Source organism: Xyrauchen texanus, chromosome 47 (assembly GCF_025860055.1).
Source record: "Xyrauchen texanus isolate HMW12.3.18 chromosome 47, RBS_HiC_50CHRs, whole genome shotgun sequence".
NCBI lineage: Eukaryota > Metazoa > Chordata > Actinopteri > Cypriniformes > Catostomidae > Xyrauchen > Xyrauchen texanus.
This window is the reverse complement of record NC_068322.1, coordinates 10,445,414-10,469,014: the sequence shown is the minus strand read 5'-3', so window position 1 is coordinate 10,469,014 and position 23,601 is coordinate 10,445,414. Positions and strand designations below refer to the sequence as shown.

At 37.7% G+C, this 23,601-nt stretch overlaps 1 protein-coding gene across 3 annotated transcripts; it reads left to right on the top strand.

Annotated features, from left to right (window-relative positions):
- Nucleotides 1–698: 698 nt before the first annotated feature.
- On the top strand, nt 699–18,654 carry LOC127639006 (methionine-R-sulfoxide reductase B3, mitochondrial-like). 3 transcript variants are annotated; one of them, XM_052120806.1, is made up of 7 exons: nt 722–842; nt 6,463–6,616; nt 9,419–9,527; nt 10,387–10,464; nt 12,380–12,408; nt 17,291–17,388; nt 17,521–18,653. In XM_052120806.1, the coding sequence occupies exons 2-7, from the start codon at nt 6,541–6,543 to the stop codon at nt 17,692–17,694; spliced, it is 564 nt and encodes a 187-aa protein (XP_051976766.1). In that variant the 5' UTR covers nt 722–842; nt 6,463–6,540; the 3' UTR covers nt 17,695–18,653. The 3 variants fall into 3 exon arrangements, with proteins under 3 accessions (XP_051976765.1, XP_051976766.1, XP_051976764.1); XM_052120804.1 differs by lacking the exon at nt 6,463–6,616 and adding an exon at nt 5,079–5,235 and having other exon boundaries at nt 730–842; nt 17,521–18,654; XM_052120805.1 differs by lacking the exon at nt 6,463–6,616 and having other exon boundaries at nt 699–842.
- Nucleotides 18,655–23,601: the final 4,947 nt, after the last annotated feature.

Below are 23,601 nucleotides of genomic sequence, written 5' to 3'. Positions count from 1 at the left end.
TATGGCTATTCCCCCCCAGAAATGTCCATGAACATGCAAGTGCCTTGGTGGAAGAGTGGGGTAACGTCTCACAGCAAGAACAGGCAAATCTGGTGCAGTGCATGAGGAGATGCATTGCAGTACTTTATGCAGCTGGTGGCCACACCAGATTCTGACTGTGAGATGGTGACTTCCGGCAACGTGACCATTAGCAACCGGATGTGGGCGTGTCCAGCGACGCTACAAAGTTGAGACATGTTTAACTTTATGCAAATTAAGAATGACTTTCGGGAGCGACAGCCAATACGAGAGAAGATGGTAGAGCTCATGTGATCCTAATATTTTAATAATAATATTAATTGTAAAGAAACAGTGCTGTTTTGGCTCTCCATACACACCACTAGCGAACTAACCGGCAGCCACTGGCGACATGCAGCGACAATGTAGCTGGCAGTGTGATCGCAGCTTTAGTTGTTGAATCTTTTTATGTTCATACAAATATTTTTAAGTTTGCTGCAAATAAAAGCAGTTGAAAGTGAGAGGACGTTTCTTTTTTTGCTGAGTTTATTCTAGTTTATTATCAATATTTAATAATAAAAATCAATATTTATAAATTTGATACAAAATTAACTGTCACCAAACTGCTTCGAGTTGTGTAACTGTGCGCGCAATTTACGCATTGCTCATATTAGGAGCGTGTCTGACCGACCGACCTGTGAGAGGAATTTCCCACAATGCACTTGTCATTACCTAAGAAGTACACAGACGTGGAGCTGTTTGACAAATGCGCTTCTTTCACAGCGGCCCCCGTTCAATCTCTGCCCTGCTGTTCTGCTCGGTCCTAACGCCATTCCTTCTGTCTGGTACGTTTAACTATTTAATATATGTTTTTATTATTATTATTAAGCACTTTCAAGCGACTTTACTGTAAGCTTGAGCAGCAGGTAATAGATACAGGTCTCTATGAACGCGTGTTAAACACGTAACAACACCACCACCGTTGGATTTCTATCATTTTGAAATTGACGCAGTTGCAATATGTGACCGTGTATCTGTGTTTATATGCGCTTGTTTCAGATGTTTATTCATGTAATGCTTGTGTTATGACAAAGTATTATGTAAATAGCCGCAGGGGAATGTTTTTGTAGTCATCTATCAGAGGCATATTGTATCAGTTACACTTGAAATACTCTGTGTCCTCACACACTTGTCGTCATAGCAGGGTGGCATTATTACGTAACGTTTTGTTTATGGAAACCGCAGGCATTAATATTTCACGTCATGTTTATTTAATGACCCTTTAACTTATTGACACCTGTCGAAATTAACTTCAACATACCCTGCCTATCAGAATGGCCAGTAATGTATACTGAATGGAGAAAAAAATAAATATATATATATATAATATTATTATTATTATTTTTTAACTGTTGTGGATTGTGTGTGTGTGTGTGTGTGTGTGTGTGTGAGAGAGAGTGTGTAATGATGTTTGCAGGGGTGTCTAGTGTTTATTCAGTTATTCGGTTACAAACTTATGGTCTCTGTCTACACCAGGTCATAGAAATGACCTATTCACACACGCTAAATGTTGTCCACTGTGTCAATAACAAAACATCTTATCATTTGTGGAAATGTGGGTGCTGAAAAACAATACGCATAGATCATATGCCATAATTTCCAAATGCTTGAGATATGTATGCTCCCCAATTGCAGTCACAATTGCTGTTCACAATGGCCCTTCAACTACCATCAAATCCAAATATTATAGGTTTCTCAAAATGTTGAAATATTAACTTATTTACTACGCTTTCAAAACATTTAGGCTTCATCAGACCCTTGTCACCAAATATAGTTGCACTTGCAACTCTATACTAAGTATCCAGCATGCTGTATTTATAAACTGCATTGATGTTTATAGAGAGCTTGGTATTTTCTGTGCATAGAGACTTCAAATAGATTTATGTCGTAGAACATATAACTAAAGATTAAGTCAGTTCAAATCATAGTGATCAGCAACTGGTTTTTTTTGTGATTTATTATGCAGTATAGACAACATTTCTGATGGGCTAAATAAGAGACTTGCTGCTTTAGCAGAACATGATACATCAATTAATAAATGCATTTTCTATCCAAACACAAGCATTAACACTGAAGATAAAAAGATTAGAGAATCATTCTTTCTGTAATGCTGAAGATGTAAACTTAAAGCTGTTGTTATATATATATATTACAGACCTGCTATTATCACACTCTGCAGTGCTGAAATTTAGCATACTCTATTTTTAGTCCTCTCTTGAAGTCTATGAGTGGTATTTTTAAAATATGGCCTAGCTTGTCTCAGTATCTGTGCGTGTGTTGAAATTACTCCTGCCATTAAGCCCGACCTAATTGAAGTGATTTAGTTTTGTTTCAAACATGGTTACTTTAAGGCTTTTACAGTGGAAGTGAATGAGGCCAGTCCATAACTTTCAAAAGTATGGGCACAGACACAAACATTATACATGTATATGGTAACCTCATTTTAGCATGATAAAATATGGGATTTACCAACGATATGCCATTTACCATATTGTTGGATTTAGGCTATCTGTGTTACATCATCATGAAAACAAAGTTGAAATGTTTGATGTAATTTTACACAAAAGATTAGTAAGTGATTTTACTCTGAAATCATATTAACACTTATGTTTATGTCTTGTGTCGGTACTTTTTAAACCGTGTGCATTTTAGCATTTATGGACTGACCCAATTCACTTTCGTTGTAAAGACCTTACTGTAATCAAAATGTTTTCTTTTTTTTTGTAGTAATCAATAGTATACCACAAATGCTGTCGGTTGATCTTACCTTGTATTGAACCTGTAATGTGCTAATGTAGGCTATTAATCCTGTCTTACAGTTAATAAAGGCCTCTAACAATTTTTCTTCATCTAAATCAGAGTACAGAATTGAACCCAGAACATTCCTTTAAAGGGATAGTTCACCCAAAAATGAAAATTCTCTCATCATTTACTCACCCTCCTGGCATCACAGATGTGTTTGACATTCGTTCTTCTGCAGATCTCAGAACGAGTTTTAGAAGAATATCTCATAAAATCTTAGCTCATAAATTCTCCTCCTTTCCCAGTAGGTGACGATATGCACAACAAATGCGAATCACATTTTATGTCAGTTAGGATCACTACTTTAAGAATGTGAAATGATAGAACAATAATAGAGAGAATTATTTATTTCAGCTTTTATTTCTTTTATCACATTCCCAGTGTGTCAGATGTTTACATACACTTTGTTAGTATTTGGTAGCATTGCCTTTAAATTGTTTAACTTCGGTCAGACAGAACTGGTGTAACGAGTAAGGTTTCTAGGCCTCCTTGCTTGCACATGCTTTTTCAGTTCTGCCCACACATTTTTAATCGGACTGAGGTCAGGGCTTTGTGATGGCCACTCCAATACCTTGACTTTGTTTTCCTTAAGCCATTTTGCCACAACTCTGGAGGTATGCTTGGGGTCGTTGTCCATTTAGAAGACTTATTTGCGACAAAGCTTTAACTTCCTGGCTGATGTCTTGAGATGTTGCTTCAATATGTCCACATAAATTTCCTTCCTTATGATGCCATCTATTTTGTGAAGTGTACCAGTCCCTGCTGCAGCAAAGCACCCCCACAACATGATGCTGCCACCCTCATGCTTCACAATAAGGATGGTTCTTCTGCTTGTAAGTGTCGCCCATTTTTTCCTCCAAACATCAATCATAATTATGGCCAAACAGTAACATTTTTGTTTCATCAGACCAAAGGACATTTCTCCAAAAAGTAAGACCTTTGTCCCCATGTGCGCTTGCAAACTGTTGTCTGGCTTTATGGCTGTTTGGAGCAGTGGCTTCTTCCTTGCTGAGCAGCCTTTCAGGTTATGTCGATACAGGACTCATTTTACTGTGGATGTAGATTCTTGTCTACCTGTTTCCTCCAGTATCTTCACAATGTCCTTTGCTGTTCTGGGACTGATTGCACTTTTCGCTAGGAGACAGAATGCATATCCTTCCCCAGGGTATGATGGGTGTGTGGTCCTATGGTGTTTATACTTGCATACTATTGTTTGTACAGATGAACGTGGTAACTTCAGGCATTTTGAAATTGCTCCCAAGGATGAACAAGACTTGTGGAGGCTGATTTCCTTTAATTTTACCAAGATATCAAGCAAAGAGGCACTGAGATTGAAGGTAGGCCTTAAAATAAATCCACGGGTACACCTCCTATTGATGCCAATTAGCCTATCAGAAGCTAATAGAGGCATTTTCTAGACTTTTCCAAGCTGCCTAAAGGCACAGTTAACTTGGTGTATGTAAACTTTTGACCCATTGGAATTATGATATATCATATATTATGAAACAATCAGTCTGTAAACAATTGTTGGAAAAATTACTCATGTCATGCATTAATAAGATGTCCTAAATGACTTGCCAAAACTAGTTTGCTAATATGAAATCTGTGAAGAGGTTACAAAATTAGTTTTAATAATTTCAACCTAAGTGTATGTATACTTCTGACTTCAGCTGTAAATATTTATCTGTTTCTCACCCACACCTATAATATTGCTTCTCCAGTGGTTAAATCTATGTCTTCAGTTGTATGGGTTACTTTTATGCTGAATTTATGTGATTTTGGAGCTGAGATATTATCCTAAATATGTATTGTGTGTTCAGTAGAACAAAGAAAGTCTCACATTACAACATTCTAAGTTGTATTTTTTTGTGTGTCTGTGTGCTTTTTTGCGGTAGATGGTGAAAACATCTCTTCCTATCACATGCATGACCACTAGATGGACCTCATTCCTTACAAACCATAGCTTCACCCTCTCACTCTGTTGCATTAAGTCTTTGACTGTTATTGCTCTTGTAGTTGAGCTATAAGTCTGCCTGACACACAGTAGCTATTTGAACATTCGTTGAACAGTTTTTAATGTATATTTCTCTAAGGCTTTTATCTTTATAGTTGATAATAGAGTGCTTGCAGAAGGATTAATTAGAACATCTTTAATCTGCTGTTAAATACCTGACTGCTGAGTGACACTGGCCCACACCTTCCCGCTCTCTTCCTCATAGCTCTATCCCACTGTGTGCTCAAGTTTGCCATAGGCCAGGATGGCTGTCCGTCTTCTCCGTTACATGGCACCGCTTGCATCCACAGCCCTGCTTCAATGCAGGCACTCCCCTAAGAACGCAGGGCCACTCCTAACTCTGACTCCGCCCACTGCTCTAGGTACTGTATTTTATCAGCTTGGGTTATGGGGCTGTGGTTCTGAATGTTCTTTAGGCAAATTAATTCTAATTAGACATAGATTGTTGTGCTGTGCATTGTTTCAGGGAATTGAACACCAAGACAGTTCATCCAGTGTTGAACAATTCCAGTAAGTCCTGGCTTTGGCAAAGTGTATTGGTATGAATTGGAGTGTAACTCGTCGTCCCAGTTTAGTTTTGTCTTTATGGCCCATAGATCAAGGATTGACGTTCTACAGCCAAAGAAACCGCTGATATGCTTTTTATTTGCATCATATCTATCTGCACTCTGCTATGCAAATTGTATTTGTGCTTCTTTTCTCTCCCATCATGGTCTAAATTCTTAAATTAATGATAAAGCTCATTACGATGCATGAGGTAAATCTTATAAAAAACATGGTCCGGTCACATTTCTCCTCAAATTTGAAATACATTTTTTTTTGATGCTGTTGTACCATTATTTTATCATCATTCTTAATAATAATAAAAATGAAGAAAAAAAAATATATAGGCTGTTTATTTTTTATTTATATATATATATATATTTAAATTTACACATAAATTAAAGTCAGTATAAGTACTTTACAGTTTAAATAATATAAGTTTTTTTCTTATTTTGTGCATTACATTAATTAGGATGGGGGGTGTTTAAGTGTCATGAATGTAATCTCGCAATGCAAAATACCTCAGTCGTCCCAAAAATATGCTTCACTTTTTTTAAACAAAATATGATTTCTTATTTTTATTACTTTTAATTTTAGGATGAAATGTTCTTGACAGGCTTCATGAGATTCACCCTTACATACATTTTTATTTAAAATTATATTGTTGTCAATGTCTTAAAGAAAAAGAACTTGAGGGTTGAACCTACAAGGTTATGCTGAGGTTATACCTTTTAATTGCTTATTAAACTTGTCAAATAATCAATCATCTGTATCATTAATCTCTTTATGAGTTTTGAAAATATCTCTGCCTGCAATGTCTCCATTTGAATTGGTGGGGGAGAGAGGGGTACTTTGTTTAAACACCATCTTTACAGATCCGGTTCACCTGTCTCTCTTTACACAGTGATATTAATCAGTCTTCCCCTGCATGAAAAGCGGTGGCCGTCTCGTGATTGGCCGCTCTAAGTGTCCATCTCTATGACTTACATCTGTGTTGTCTTCTCTCTCCTTCCTCTCCCTCCTATGTTTGTCTGTATTTTTTTTAGCTGGAGTGTTAGGAGGGTGTTTTAGCAGGTGACTTGGTCTCTCGCCGCTCTCTTCTTCCTGCAGCATCAGCGCCAGCTATGTCCGGATTCAATCTACTGCATCTGGTCACCCAAGGCCAACCTGTAAAACTCAAGGCCTGCGGGCTCCCCTCAGGTCACCTGGATGCTATGTGTGTGTTTGCAGTGTGCTCTGTGTTCTCCTCTTACACATGCTTTCCTACGTGTGGGCACACAAGCAAGAGTATTGGGCAAGGGGTGTGTGTGTTTGGTTTGATGGTCAGGTCACTTGTGGAGAAACTAAAGGCAGCCTATTGACCTTAACCTCTAGAACTAGATGGCTAATGTCTTTTTTTTTTTTTTTGCTTTTTGACTGGCCTAATATGGAAATAAAGGGCTTCTGTGCTGTGGTGATGTCTCAACATAAATGAAAGAATATTTTAGCCTGTGGAATCCTCATTTGTCCAAAGCTGTATGGAATCTGGCTGATATTCAACAGGTGAAAAGATAATACTTTTTAAACTAAACATTTTTTTCTAATTTACCATACACTACCTATCAAAAAATTTGGACACGCCTACTCATTCTATATTATTACATTTTGAACATAATAAATAATAGTAAAGTTATTGAGTTGTTTTTTTCTGCATTTGACGACCCCTTGCCCAGAAATGTCACATTTGCTTTGCTACTTTTTTCCGTATAGCTCTTCATTTGTTCATAGAATAACACTTAACTCACTGTTTTACCTTCTTTTAAGCCTGCATGCCCAGTCAAGCCTTAACATTTAATTAATTTCTACTGTTGCTTTTGTTTTTAAAGCATTTTCCATTTTAGGATATTAGGTACATAAGACATACATGCAACAACAAAGTAAATGTGTCTTTTGAGGGCAATTTGTTTTATCAATTTGTGAGCTATTAGTGATTGTAGAAAACCTTACATTTATACAGATAGATTCATAAAGATGAATCAAAGTAATATTGTAAAATTAAGAACTTTGTGTCAAAATGGTCAAACAAAACTAAATTTGAATTTCCTGAAGGAAACACCAGTGCCTGAAATCCAGCAAAATTTATCGGTTTATCTGTTTTAGTTTCCTAATGTGATTTGTTTTTCGGAAGTATGCAGTAATGGAAAGTGTTTTCGAAACTTTTCAGTGGAGGAAAACCGCATTCCAGTATGTATGAAAGGCGTAAACATAGCAAAATCAATGCATTTTCAAGTGAAAACATTATAATGTGGACATGGCCTTAGGGTGAGGAGATTAAGAAAAAACACTTGCCAGAATGTTTAAGGAATGTTAGTACAGTAATGCCTTTCAAGCACTGTAAAAGTATCTGTTTGCAATGAGCTTCTAACATTTATAGGTGAGAAGAACCATGAAAAATGCCTGAAAAATGATATTTTTGGTTTTAAGTGATGCAACCTAAAGGGGATATGCTAAAAAAAAATCTTGCCTCTAATTATGAAATAACTTACACTTGAGGTTATAGCAGAGGGATGTTGGAGGAATGTTTTGATTTGTAGAGTGACCTCTCAGTGCACCAAATCTAAATCATTCGCAGGGGGTGACACGGACCAAATTCCTGAATTTCTTCCTAAATGCCTCCTTAGAGGCTATTCTAGACAGAAATAAAACACTTTTTTCACCCCCCCCCCCCCCCTTTCCTTTCTCAAAGTATAAATAGGGTTCAAAACCATCCATGCACAAAAAAATAGGAATTCTCTCTCTCTCTCTCTCTCTCTCTGTCTCTCTCTCTGTTTCACTAATAAGATCCAGAAGATCCCTCTCACAGAGACCAGAGGAATATGGGAGAGTCCTGTAGAGAGGGGACCCCCTCCTCTGTGTACTCTCCTCCCCTCTTCTCTGTGTTTGTCAGAAGCAACTTTGTACTTGCTGGACAGAGAATGCCCATCAATGGAGCCCATTCAACAGAGAGACTTTAAATACCCCATTATTTCGTCCTCTCACATGGATTCAATCTTGTCGAGAGGAATTCTCCACATAGTCCAAGGAAAGTTAGACCCATTCTTACCAGAACACTTGCTGTAAAACTGCAAGTACATGAGCTGGAGCAACCCCACAAGTACACTGCAAAGTGTGAAAAACAATGATTATTAGCTTAGAGAAGGGAGGGAGAATGCACTCTTATGTTGGGAAATGGGTGTAATTTAAAATTGCATGTCCCAGTGACTAATGGTGTACAGATGTCTACATGCTTGTCTTCTTTTTAGCACCTTAGCAATGCCAAAATTGATATTTCTGACTAAACTGCTTGAAGTCTACATTTCATTGGATATTTGAGCAAGGATGTGACCACATTTCCCCCACAGCTGTGTCACTTGATGAAATTACCATTTTGATGTTTATTATGAATGGGATTCTAAATGCATTCTTATTACTTGTATTAAAATTATATAATCAGTTGGCTGGAAGTTGGGAAATGCAAGTTATCACTGTCAAAAAACATTTGCCTTGATCTGCCCTCAGTTTGACCTCTAGAGGTCAGCATGGTTGCAAAGCTAGGAAACAAGTGTACTAACCCCTGTAGCAGTAGAGATGGCCTTCTGCGCAACATCCAAATTGAGCACTCATCTAGAATGTCATAACTTAATATATATGTCACACAGGGAAAATCAAATTTTCCTCAGCGTAATACTTTGGCTGTAGCACATCACTGAATTGGAAGCGTATGAATTGCGAGCGTGTGTGTGTCACTGAAATGGAGATTTTCCCAAGCAAGAGTCAACTTATTAATTAAAGAGGACAGATGCTTGTCATTGTCCGAATCATTTACAACAAAAATGATCAAACTAAAGTGCTGACCCCTGCTTGGAAAGAGTCCCGTAGAAAATTACTAGACTAGAGTGATAATTGTTTCTTGTGGTTTGGCGCTTCAATGTTATTGTTATAAGGGACACTTACTTTTGTCCTACCTTAATTTCTGTCCTGTAGGAACATGCCGGAGCAAGAAGACATGGCCCAAAACGTTCCCAGTGGAGGAGCTGAGGAAGCGGTTGACCCCCATGCAGTACCTTGTTACTCAGGAGAAAGGTACAGAGAGGTGAGTTGCCCATCCTAACTCAAAACTACAACATTCACTACCAGTCAAAAGGTTGGACACACTTGATTGAATCTGTTTCTCATGATTTTAAAAACTTTAGATCTAAAAGGCTTATGCATTAATGCTTGTACACCAATATGAATTTTGTCTGCATATGTATTTCTATATGAAACTAAAATTAAATATATTTTTAAATGGATGAGTTGGATCAGAGTGTGAAGGAAAAGAAGCCAAGTATGGGAACTTCAATACTGTTTAAAAGCACCTCATGAAGTTGGTTGAGAAAATGGTGTACAGAGCTGTAATCTAGGCAAAGAAGGCTACTTTGAAGAAGCAAAATGCGAGATGAAAATATAGAACATAGTCAAAAAAAAAAAACAAGTAGGTGTGTCCAAACTTTCGACTGGTACTGTATAACACAGGAAATCTGGACAGATGAAATCAGGGACTTTACCCTTTGTCAATTTCAAGGGATGCACCTATACTGCAAAAGTCTGTTCTAGTGACTACCCAACACAGGACTGTTGCATAAACATCCTCTGCATAAATGCATGGCACTTTTTCATCTGAATGACCCGAGGCAATGAGATAAGGAGGAGGAGGAGGATGATGTTAGGAAAAATGAGCTTGTTTGCAGAGTGGAAGGGAAAACACTGACTCTTACCCTGTTTCCCTCCATCGCTCAGTGGTAACACACGTGGAGAAAGTATTTATTGGCCCATTGGCAGTAGGAATGTGAAAAATTCCCTTAGCCTGTCTGAGGAGAATAGAAGTGTATTTTGGGGCCTGAACTAACTGTATACCTTCCTGATCATTTTAATATATTACGTTTTGTTGTTGTTTTTGTTTTTATTGCTAGTGCTTTCACAGGAAAATATACAGATAACAAAGAGGAAGGAACGTACCACTGTGTTGTTTGCGGCACCCCACTTTTCACGTAAGTGTCCAGAGTGGCCCATCTTCAAATTTCCCACCTCATCTTTGTTATGGTTATTTAGAAAGTCACCTAAAAAAAAGTGAAGAGCTCTCTTTTAATAATGATTAGAATTCCAGTTTGTTTTGGTCATCTGTTCTTTGCAGTTAAATAGCATACTTCTGTTAGTAAGAGAGACATGCATAAAGGCTGTCTGATCCTTTTGCAGTTTTAACACTAAGACAACTAGTTTTTGCCAATATATCAGAGCATTCTCAGAACAGAAGGTACAGTAGCTCTGTATTTGTCCAGTCTAATTGGCACTACTTCTCACTAGGGCTGAAATGATTAGTTGACAATAAAAAAATTGTTGACCACATTTTTTGTTGTCGAATATTCATTTGATCTAATTTAATGTAACTTGAGATCACTTTAAACTCTAATGATGAGAGCAGCACTATAGCTCGCACCTGACTGAGGAGAGGATGAATTATACAGATCACAGTCCAGATGCACTCTAAACTTTCCAAACAGCTTCAGGTGATGTAGATCGCAAATTATGAGGGAATTATAATGCAAATATACAAAGTAAATACAGAAGCGCTGTCGTTGTAGAATAAGTGGAGCTGCCGCTCCGCTGAAGCAAAACTTGTGTGTCGAGTAATGTTTTCCTTTAAAGGAAACACCCCGCCGTTACATCTTAAATGCAGTTATATTTATTGTGTTACAGCTTTATTAAAGTTCAAATAATACGGAAGCAGATCATGTAAATAACTACAAACTCCGAAACTGGCATTTTTCTGTGCGGACAGCGCTTATTCTATGAGTTGTGCGAATGTCCTGATCTAAGGGGGAGAGATTGAAACTGCACCCGGCTGATGCACGCTCTGTCGCGGGGATGCTTGTCTCTCGAGTGTGCACACTTAATGCAGCTAGATTATAACATGATGGCTTATCCAAAGCGACTTACAAAAGAGGAAAACATAAGCAAATCATCTTAAGGAAACAGTGGTACGAAAAGTACCATAATACAAAGTTTCACTATCATCAGAATAGTATACATAACGGATTTAAGTGCAACAAGAATTGTAAATAATAATTTTTAAGTGACTGGTTAAGTGCTCTTGGAAAAGATGATAGAGAGTGAGTTAGCTTCATTGATTGAGTGGGAAGGTCATTCCACCAACGTGGTATGATGAAACTGAAAGTCCGGGAAAGTGTTTTGGTGCCACTTTGTTTTGGTATGACAAGGCGACGTTCCTTAGCCGCAGGCTTCTGGTGGGAACGTAGCTCTGTATAAATGTTTTTAGGTATGCTGGAGCAGAATATAAATTTTGCAGTGAATTTCTTTACTAAATTAAACTTAATAAAAAGTATTTTTTTTCCTTTAATTCAGTGAATGTCATGTAGATTTTTAAAAGATAATTTTTTCCTCTTAACTTGTTAGTAAGCATGTTTAATACAACATTTAAGTGGGGGCGCAAGCTGAATAATAGGTTAAGAGCTAATGATTAATCATTGCAATAATCGCTAAATAGCCGAATAATTGTTCTAATAATTGTTTGATTAATCGATTGTTAGTTGCAGCCCTACTTCTCACATGGCCCTGCAGTGGACTTGGTTAGATGTGTGTAGCCAGAAGTTAATTCTACCTGATGGGGTGTCTGAAGCGGGCCCAGACCAAGTCACCTTTTTCTCAGCTCACTGAAGAGCATCAAAGGCATCAGAATTTACAGTTAGTGTTGGCTCAGGTCTCAGTGATATTCCCAAAATAGACCAAGAATAACATAACATAATCTGTAATTGGAATGAATTCTGAGTTCGGAAAAGCTTTGTCATCCAAAAAAGCTATCCTTACATGTTTGTGCCTTCATTTGGAAATGTAATGTTTTCTTTTCTATTTTATATTGACTGTACACCGTTTTAAATGTTTTTATAGGTCTAATAAGAAGTTTGACTCTGGATCAGGTATGAATTCTCCCTCCCCTGTAACAACTGCAGTATATATGATTTTCTAATACTTAAGCTCTAGTCAGCATGAAATAAAAATGGACCCTAGTTACTTTCTTAACTCTTTCCCCGCCAGCGTTTTTAAAAAAAAGTTGCCAGCCACCGCCAGGTTTTTGATGATTTTCGCTAAACTTTAATGGCCCGCAGAATATTTTCTTCCATGAATATATGAAGATGCTATATATCACAATAAAGATCTGAGCCTCTGCTTTTAGGCAAAAAAAACCGATTTTATTTTATCTTCATTTGTTCTTTTTTATTACGACTTGAACAGAGGTAGGTTTTGTCAAAAACAACATTTCAGACAAAAAGCTGAGAAAAAGGCATGTTTATGTCTGATATTTTGAGCTTCTCAATACTCCACTTCTTCATGTTTGAGACGATCGCAGTCTGTTTCTTTGATCAAAGAGTTGCGTACTCTTTCAAAACATGCGCAGGGGTCTTCCTTACAGTATAACACCTAAAACACGGAAACCCGGAAAATTCCGTGTTTGGCGGGGAAAGAGTTAACATACTGTATATTCCTGGTCATTTCATGAACTATAAATGTGTTGTCATCGTAATCTTTCTTTAAAATGTACTTGCTCTACCTATGAAATTACCTTTTTTTAACATTTTGCTGATGTCACAGCCTCTTATATTTCATATTTTGTCATTGAAAATCTTGTTTCACATAGAAATGTCTCATTGTGGAAGTAAATGAGTTACGAACAGCATTTCATATTGTCTTTAATATTAGAGATACCAAAGTATTCATATATCATTTTACACATAAACCCAAAGGCTCAGCCAAAAATGGAAATTCTGCCATCATTCACTCACCCTTATGTTGGTCCATTTCCAAACCAGTATGACTAGGAGAAGGTAGACATAATGTCATCCTCGGTCACTATTCACTTCCCTTGCATCCTTTTTCCATACACTAAGTAAACGTTGACTGAGGCCTTGGAAAGAGATGCAAGGGAAGTGAATGGTGACTGATACTTACATTGCCTAACATTTCCTTTTGTGCGCCACAAAATAAATGAAGTAATTTGTGTTTGTAACACCATGAGAGTGTGTATTGTGCCAAATGATGACAAAATTATCAATTACTCTTATTCTTAAGATGCAAAACAGAATTTAAGCACAATTGTTTCTCAAAAAAAATAAAAAATAGGATAAAAGAAAAGAAAAAATGGATACTGAGTGCTCATTCCACTCTTCTCTTGTCCACCTCTCTTGTTCTCCAAAAAGGGAGTGTTTGAACTCATTAACCTCATTCATGGTTGATTGCAAGGCCAAATGTGTATCCAGTCAGCTGCCTAATGGGCTCTAGGTGTGGGACATGAAATCTCACATGCTCCTTAATATTTGAGTTACAGCACCTACATGAAACAACACACTGATTTAAGAAGCTTACAAAACATCCAGCCAGTTATTTTAATTAACGCTATCTGTTCCCGCAAGATTAATGACTTTGGATGTAAACATTCAAAATCCTTTGGAATTTTTTGACTCTTAATTTATCAAACACTGCCAATCCATCTTTCTTAGTAATTAGGGAATAACTCTGATGAATTTGTTCTTCTTACAGGGAAGAGGTATGTAGAGGTTTGTTTTTGTTTTGCAGAAAACTAATGCAAACTTTTGAAATGATGCAGTTTAAAATCTGTCCATTATGGTCTTGTTAATGGCTATGTTGCTTATTTTGACAGATTTTGATGCTCTAAAGTAACTTAAAGATGTATAGGTGTACTCAGTAAATTTCCCCTCATTAAAAGCTTGTTTCACCTAAAGAAGTGAATAGTAATTTAGAATTTATTATTTTAAATCATCCACACTTGCATGGAATTTGTGTAATGCTCCAGTCATATCAGTAGCTTATGGCAAGCTGATTTAACTTGTAATGCTCCCAGCGTTACTTGTTGTAATTACATTTGTACAAGTGATATTTAAATTAGAGAATTCTACAATATATTTTTACTAGTAAAAATTCCAATAGAGGGCTTTCTATTTGCATTATTACTAGTAAGAATGCGGTCGCAGAGCTCAACAATTGAATTACAGAGCTCTGCTATTGGATTTGTACTAGTATAAACTCCAGTTAAAGAGATCTTCAATTGATTTTTTTTACTAGTAAGAATTATAATTACAGAGCTCTCTAATTACATTATTACTAGTAAGAGTGCAATTGCAGGGCTCTACAATTATATTCCTACTAGTAAAACTCGTTTTCTTTAGATACAAAACAGAAGCGATTACACCCATTTCCGTTTCCAAATCCCACCTGAGGTACCCTACATTTCAAAATAAAGGCCATGTGTGGTTAAATATATACAAGCTTATATAGTGAGCATAATAATTGCATTCACATAGTGTCAGAATTACTGTAATATCAAGATGACGACATGTATATGCTTTGTTAGAGAAGGATAATATAAAATGTTCTATGTTAATTCACCTCTGTATACTCAAAAACATATTTAATAGCCAAGAAAACATATTTATTAGAAAAAGATGATTTAGTCTTTTATAAATAAAAGCTTATTTTAAAAGTAGTTTAAAGTTTTGTTTGTTTTCATCTTTTATTTGCATGTTGAGATCGCATTAAATTTTGGTTCACAGTTGTAATGGCAGCTTTCCTTTAAGTGCTGCCCCAACATAGCCCAAATGAAGTTTGCTGTTGCAATGGCTTGTTTCTCTTATGAGTTTAAAATGTTTTCTTTTTTAAGCTTGAAAAGACTCATCAGCTCAGACTTAATGAATGTTGAGTTGACGCAAAGTGTACACAATGCCATTATCATATATTGCACTTATGGTTTGTCGATTCATTACAGATCTGAGCTTCAAATCCCATACAGTACTTCTGAGTGTTACACATGCAGTTTTTTTTTTTGTTGGTATTTTGAATTGTTTTGCTCTCTGAACGACATAGATGTGTATGCATGAAATCTCCACAGAAAACAGCACAAAATGAGAAACATCTGGGGCCAATGTTGAAAAATCGGATTTTCGTTCAAGTCGACTGTTTTCTGTCTTCGCTGTTGGCATGGAAGCCAAACGTCCTGCATTGCATACAGGCAGTGCTGCAGCCTGGACTCATATAGACTCAATTTCCTGTTTTGTTAGAGTGCTGCTACACTGCTCCATTCACTGGGCTGCTCGCCCTGGCGATAAAACTCTATTAGATCAGCCCTGCAACGATCCGCCGGGATTCTCCTGGTCTGAGTCATAGGATTCCTATATTCCCCCTAGAGCTTCCTGTGTCTGATTGGAATTTCGTGGCTTTGTAGTTGTGGCCAAGCGTTAGGGAGGAGAGAGAGGGGGGCCGGTATAGAGGGCAGTGGGGGATGTTCAAGGGGAAAGTATAGAATGGGTGGGTGACTGATAGACAGTGTCTAACAGACTTCTGTTTTTTTAACACGTATAGTATCACAGCAGTGAGCCAGCTCCTGCTTCCTCAAGCCTGACCTGGTCTCATGGCGAAAGGTAAAATCATCTTGAGTTGTATGGTGATACTTATTTATCAAGAGAGAACATGCTGTTGGTTACTGAAATGACTTTGAATGCCAAATCTCCCACTGTGGGCCTTGAAAATCGACCTGTGGGATTCTCTGTTATTATTAAGAAAAATGTATCTTGATTAAAAGCCACAGTTTCAGGATTACTTATAGATGGCTATGTCTCTGCACATTAAGTTGAGATAGAAGAAATTATTTTAACTTAAAAATAAATAAATAAATACATTTTAAAATGTGTATCTTTCTGACAGACCTCAGAATAAGCAACACTCTTAAGTCACGCTTCATGACACATCAAGGTACTTATCTGTGTGCTCAGTATTGTTGTACAGAAATTTGGTAGGTCTGTTGTGAAAGCCCTAAAGAAATGTGTCTGCAGCATCTGTGTAGTAGTAAGTTCCCAAGGTTCCTCTTCTCCAGACGTTCCACCTTCTCAGAGAGTCTTGTGCAGGACCACCCATGAGCCACAACAGCCATTCTCTCCACTTGCAGTCCTGTTACTGGGCAGAAGCTTTCCAGATGAAAGAAATGTTATTCTGAGACAGCTCGTAACTCTGCTGATAACGCTGTCAATTGTTTGGTGAGGTTTGTTTCACTTCCTTACCTCATGAGACGATGGCCAGCCACAAAGTTGTGTAGATAAAAGATCGCTCTGTATCTGGATTTGCGAGAAACAAAATTCAGTTCAGTACAGTTGTGATGTGGATGTCTCATTTGGAGTCTAGCTACTTATTATTGAAAACTCATGAATTCTCTTGGCAAAGAAAATGTTACAATGCACAAACGTTTCTCAAAATCAACATGAAACCGTGTTCGCAACCCATTTTACATCTGTAATGAGACACATTTCTAAGTGAAATAGCATCTTCAACTAGAAAATAATTTGAAGTGGGACATATCTTGTAATATATGACCTAAATTATCATTTTATTTTGTCGACATTAAGCGGAAATTTCTTTGAGGACAACAGGAGCCAAACTTGACTACATTGTCTGATGCTCTTGTCATAAACATCTTCACAAACTGCTGCTTGATATTCAAGCAAAAATATTGCTGTTGCTTCACATTCTAGGCATATGCAGTATATTTTATAAAGGTTATTTCTTAGAATGTATTGTTGCTGAGAAATATAGAGAGGGAGGTGCCAAGAATTAGTGAGCGTGTATTCCATCCAGAATGAACTTCAGTTTCCTGGTAGACCAGGAAGAGTACCAAAACTAAAACTTGTAATGCAAGTGATGGAAATGCACATTATAATGAGTTTATAGGTTTGTAAGGTTCACCCGCATATTTGGTTGATGATTAACTTTACCCTCCATGTTTTATTAATTTTGCAGGATGGCCTTCCTTTTTTGATTTGATCAATAAGGACTCCATCACACAAACAGATGACTTTTCATATGGCATGCACAGAGTGGAGACAACCTGCAGTCAGGTACAAAATCTGGGGCAATCATCCTAAATGTGACCGTATGATAATATCCTAAATAATCCTGCAAACAATTTTTTCAATGGTTTTATAAGATTTAAAATCACCCACACTATTTTTCATGCCCTTTCTTTAAAGTGTGGTGCTCACCTGGGCCACCTCTTTGATGACGGACCCCTGCCAACAAGGAAGCGCTACTGTATAAACTCAGCCTCCCTCAATTTCCAATCAAAAAACGCTGCCTCTGAGGGGGTGGAGCCAACCGAAGGTGCTGGCCAATCACCATCTTCTAGTAAGAATGAAGATCTTTAATGGAACTTGAAATGGACCAATCAAGTTGCAGATGTCACACAGGCTACTCCAAAGTCACTCCTGAACTTCCAAATGCAAATATATTCTAAGCAACATTTGTCCAATTTATGGGAATGTGTGCATGGAATGCAATATCAGATAAGAATGGTCTAACATTTGCTCCTCAACTTTATTGCTTAATGGAGGGGGATAAAGGGATATTTCACCCAGAAATAAAAATTACTTTTTTTCACTGTGTATCATAAAAGCAGATGTTAGGCAGAATGATATCGCCGGTCTCTATTAACTTTCATTGAATGGAAAAAAGATGAAACCAAAGGGAATGGTGATTGGCACTAGCATACTGCCTAACATCTCCCTTTGTGTTCCATTGAAGCAAGTCATATGGGTTGAATAAATTATGAGTTTTTATTTTTGGGTAAACTATACCTGAAAAATAAAGTGATCTAGAAACCTGGTATTGCTCCCAAGAACTTTGATGTGCTATTCTGTTTTTGAACACTCAATGGTGGATGTCATAATGTTAATAATATAGACTAATATATTTTTTCTGCAAAAATATATTTTTAAAGCCCATTGATTGGAAACAAATTATATAGGTATACTTTCTCCGTGTGCCGTGTTGTTTTTGAAGTGACATGTGATACAGGGAGGCCATGAAGTCTTAGGAAAATGCTATGCAAGTGCTCCTGTGAGCAGTAAAATAAGCAACGAGTGGAGAACAAAGCATTCTTTGAAATAAAATGGAACAGATGACAAATGTTTAGTCTGAACATAAATGTAGCCTGACTTTTAAAGGTGCTTTTTTTTGGTCTCCCTGCTTGCAGTGCCTATTTTTATTCTGAGTTGAATATTTTCTTGGATATTGATTGACTTTGATTGATAGACTTGTATTGTTCATTATTCATATTGACCGGTGTGATTAAAGGGTTAATAAGAACCATTTGTTGTTGTGAGTTTTGTTTCGCACATATAAAGGACACATACTAAACATATTTAATTTGGTGTTACATTTTGTTCTACTATTTTACATATGCTATATACAAAACTATACTCCAAAGCTGTATTATGCACATATTAAAGGAATATTCCACCCAAAAATGAAAATTTTTCTCATCACTTACTCACCGTAATGCCATCCTAGATGTGTATGTCTTTTTTCCTGTGCAGAACACAAGCAAATATTTTTAGAAGAATATATCCACTATATAGATGCAATCAATACCAGACAAGAGGGAATCAAAAACTCAAATATAAAGACAGCATAAAAGTAATCCATTTGTACTATAAATTTTCACTTCCACGTTCTTCATTTGGTTTTTTTGCGATTTGCATTCTTCATGCATATCGCCACCTACAGGTTGAGATGGTGAAAGGTGTTGATTTATAGTAAAAAAAAAAAGGACTTCAATATTTCTGTTTCTCACTGACACCTAGCCAGGGCAGCATTAATGCTCAGGCTTACCGGGGCTTAAGTAGCGGCTTGCAGGGGGGCCCTAAACTCCCGGGGTTGGGTTGGGAGTCACGGTTCTCTCCCCTGTCGAAGTTCTCGGGAGGGCCCATATGTAAACACGGTCAGCGGGAGACGCTGATGTAAATCACCCAAAACTGATTGGATCGCTTCAGATGACATTGATTAAATCACTGGAGTCTTATGGATTAAATTAATGTTGCCTTTATTTGCTTTTTGGAGCTTCAAGGGTCTGGTCACCAATCACTTGCATTGTTTGGACCTAAAGATCAGAGATATTCTTCTAAAACTCTTAATTTTTTTGTTCTGCAGAAGAAAGTAAGTCATACATCTGGGATTGCAAGAGGGTCAGTAAATTAAAAGAGATTTTTCATTTTTGGATGAACTAATCCTTTGATTTCAAACTTGTTGAGCTTTACAAAGCATTACAAAATCACTATTTCACAATTGCTTGAGTCCCAACAGACCAAAAGACTGTAATTTTGTAGCAGCACATTGCTTCATAGGGGAACATTATTCACAGGTTGCCATTGTAAGGGAAAATATCCAGACACCCTGGAAGTCCTCGTGGGGTTGACTGGGCAGTAGTGCACTTCGCAAACTGCTGGATGTGCTCCGAGCTTGGAGAGGTGACGTCATTCTCGCCATCCTCTCTGGAGTGCTGTTGTTTAGAGAACATAGTGGTTGGTCTTACTCTGAGAATGTGGGAAAAAATCGTCAAACGGGCCTGTCGCTGAGAGCGTTTACGTTTCAAATGCAATAAAGAATATTTACAAGTCAGGTGTGTTTAGACTGAGGGAATGCTGGTGAGGGGGGCTTTCGACGGAGGATGGAGTATTTGGAGGGGACAGGCAGCTGGAGTGTCTCAAATCAGCTTTCAACCCCATATTATCTCCCACCTGGAAGACAAACAATTTTGTCATTTATAGAGCAAAAATGAACAAGAGGGACACGCTTTGTGGATATCAACTACTAGGTAGTGTGTCTACACAAAATGTTGGGGCTTATTAAAAATACTGGGCGAACAGGATTCTTTCAGTTTGCATAAAATTTAAAACTGATGTTTTTGTTATGCTAAGGTGTTCATTTGGTAGTATCAGTGGCGGATTTAGGCATGGGCGACAAAATTAGGCTTTGCATTTGGAATTCCAAAACATTCCAAAGTGGAAGTGAGTCACTTCATGTCTCTCTCGAATGTAGGGCGATGTAGGTAAATCTTGTCCATCAGCCTGTCTGCACCTTCAGAGTCATGTCTTATCCAAGCTGGTCTCATAGAATCATGTTATACTTAAATTTTTTGCTTATTCATTTTTACTTGCCAAGTTTTATGTATTTCTGCAGCTTCCTGGTGAAATAAACTGTAAAGCAGTTCAATGGAAAGGAGGAGGCAAGAACCGGCTTGACAATATAAATAATAGTTTAATGGTAAACTGAACCAAAAAGACACAAACATAAACACACGACGGTCAGCTGCCCGAAAATTTTCTCTCTCTGTCGTACCACCGTCCGCAGTTGGCCTTTATCCCTCTCGGAGGCTTGATTAGCCTGATAAGGGACAGGGTGTGTAGAATCAGGACCCGGCCCCGCCCTCCGCCCTGTCACATAAACACTAGATTACTTTTTAGAATTCGCACACAAATCACGAGTAAAATGGCAGATTATCAGTAAATAAATGCTTACTTTGACCTGTTATTCACACAATGCTATCTTTAGACATCAAAAAACTTTTGATGTAGCCCATGACATATTTTATGGCTAATTTATACTTACTGGGTGACCAGGCTTCGCTTAGTTTGCCTACAAATGATGACGAAATGCAGTGTTGTTTTTGTTCCCATTGTGTTCGTTTGGCGATATTTCTCCTGTTCGTGCACATCTCTGAAATTCTTGACCTAGGAGAACTCGGCTTGTCGAAGAGTGTGGCTGATTGGTTAAAGTGCAGGCCATGACAAATGAGCGGAGAGAGATTGGAGTTTTTATAAAATCTCAAATGACTTGTCGCCAAAAGTGGAAGGGGCTCAGTGACAAGTTTAAGAAAGCAAAGAAGCGATGCAGCGCTAAAATCGCCAATCCACAGAGAGAAAGACCTGCATTATTGTCATTACTTCCATGACTGGAACCGTATGTTAAACACAGTTATGTCCCCCTCAACATACTAATTTTAAAACAAAGCCACGCGTAGTATAAACACTGGCTTCATTCACCTAATTCCAAGTTTACACTACACGATTTTCAGAAGGCAATTAATGAATTATCAAAGATGCTATCTGAGAGAAGCTCCGACAAGTCGCCGATGTCAGTGAGATATCTAGCGTGTTAAATATCTGGTCCTGTCTGCGATTCCAAATCGTGCAATGTGAAATAAGTGAGGTTTTCTTGATCTAAAACTGCATAGAGTATTAATCTTAGAAACCTCCAACCTCCATCTTTTTGGGAGAATATTTAACTCACTTTTAGAGCAATACAGTGGACATTTTGCATTGAAACTACCGTGATACATGTAATGGACCACGTAATATCATTCTCCAAAAATGTTGCCAGAGTCACGTAATTGTCATGAGATCAGGCTAGTCTAATCCACATTGTGAAACCTTTGTCCACCTCACTTCCTGACACAAAAATTGGCCAACGAATTGTTACCAAAAGCCATTAACAATATACTTTGTCCCACTGGCCCTATTGGTCTACTCTTTGAAAGCATTAAACCAAAAAAAGGAACCAATAGTTGCTGCCATAACACCCAAAGTCTGAACACAGTCTAGATTGTATAGATTCACAGTTTCTTTAGGTATGTATGTGTAGAAGCCCGCTTTTTCCCCCTACTTCGTGGCCTGCCATTAACTGTAGCTCTGTGCAGACTTTGAAGGATTACAGGGGCTTTTCACAGAACTGCCTTTGTGTTCAACTGAAAATGCTTGCTTAAGACCACAGCTTTGTTACAGGCATGGGAAACCATGAATTTAAACAAGATTTATGAATTATCAGTGTTAGTCTTCTGCTCACTTCCTTCCCTCAATCTGTAGAGGACTTAAAAACTAATTAGTTAATAAATCAGGCTCCTTGCTCAGTCACACACTCATGACGTGTATCTCTCATGTCTCTTTGAGATTCAAAGAGTATGGAACATTTGAAAACCAAAATAAATTTATGGTAACTCATGAAGGGATCTTGGAAAGCAAAACAGGAACCTACCCCAATGCCTGTGCAATCTCCTGGTCTGTTCAAAGAAATCTCTATGTCTAGGCAAAGTCAGCATGTGCTAAGTTCCCCTTCATCAAATTATGTGGCTGATTATTAGAGTAAATATTATGGCACCTCCAGCATCAGTTTGTTACACCTTGTTAATACACCATTTCCTTACCTTGTCTGTAGTTGGATGCAACTCAAGCACCAAAAGTGAATTAAGATGAGACATTGATGCTTGCTTTGGAACTTCTCCTTTGGAATCAATAATAATATATTTATGTATTTGCCGTATGACCAGGACTAGAGGATTTTCTTTGTACATAATGTTGCAATAGAAGAGCATCATGAACTTACTACAGGTTCAGTTCCAGTGGATCAACTTTGGGTTTGCTCAAGGGTACAATGTTGATTGCTCCTGGCCTACTCCTTGTGTCAACAGCAACCTTCCAGTTACCTACCACTACACCACCCTACTGCCATTATAGTTTTCATCCATCTAATCTGTTAGTTCCTTCTTGATATTGATATGTATCTACTGGACCAACTAATCATGAACTCCTATCCTAGTTACCATGGTGTCCTAAAGCCACAAACCCTTTCTTGACCCATATGATCAAGCAAGAAATGGACATGTTCCTTCCAAAAATGTAAACACCCCCATTCTGAAATGAATCCCATTCTACCGACTTACTGACAAATGATATCCCACTTCAGAGATTATTGCATCAAGACATGATTGCATTTCCCTCTTGCTCTGTTGACAGCTTGTTGGGGAAGCAACCTTTAAGACACGAGTTCTGGTCTTGTGGCAACCAGGAAGTAATAGTGTTCACATAAAAAATTATGAGCATGATTCGGAGGTTGCATTTTTACTCAAAATAACGTTTTTACTCTACTGATGGTTAGGTTTAGGGTTTGGGTTTGGGGTCTGGATTAATGAAACGTGCATTTCCGTTTACTATTACATCAGTTACAACTGAAGCAGAATACAGCTTGCTTTTTGCGCCACTCTGTGGACATTTTACCCAGAAACGGGAATTCAAACGTGTCCTTGTTCAACAACACTTCCAGCTTTGGACAATGGGGGTAGTGATTCAAATTTCGGTAAGCACAGACCGATTTCAGTAGCAAAATAGTTGACCAACTGTTGCCGTGTTCACAGTGTGATCAGTCTCTCTTGACCATCCGGAAAGCGTTGTTCCATCCCAGGCTCTAACAAACTTGTTAAAGACAGCATCACCCTTTACCTC

Excerpts from the sequence above, each read along its gene's own strand:
- LOC127639006 (XM_052120804.1), top strand. The coding sequence starts at position 5,118 with ATGGCTGTCCGTCTTCTCCGTTACATGGCACCGCTTGCATCCACAGCC. Across the intron at positions 5,236-9,418 it reads GACTCCGCCCACTGCTCTAG|GAACATGCCGGAGCAAGAAG; the intron begins GTACTGTATTTT and ends TCTGTCCTGTAG. Across the intron at positions 12,409-17,290 it reads GAAGTTTGACTCTGGATCAG|GATGGCCTTCCTTTTTTGAT; the intron begins GTATGAATTCTC and ends TTAATTTTGCAG.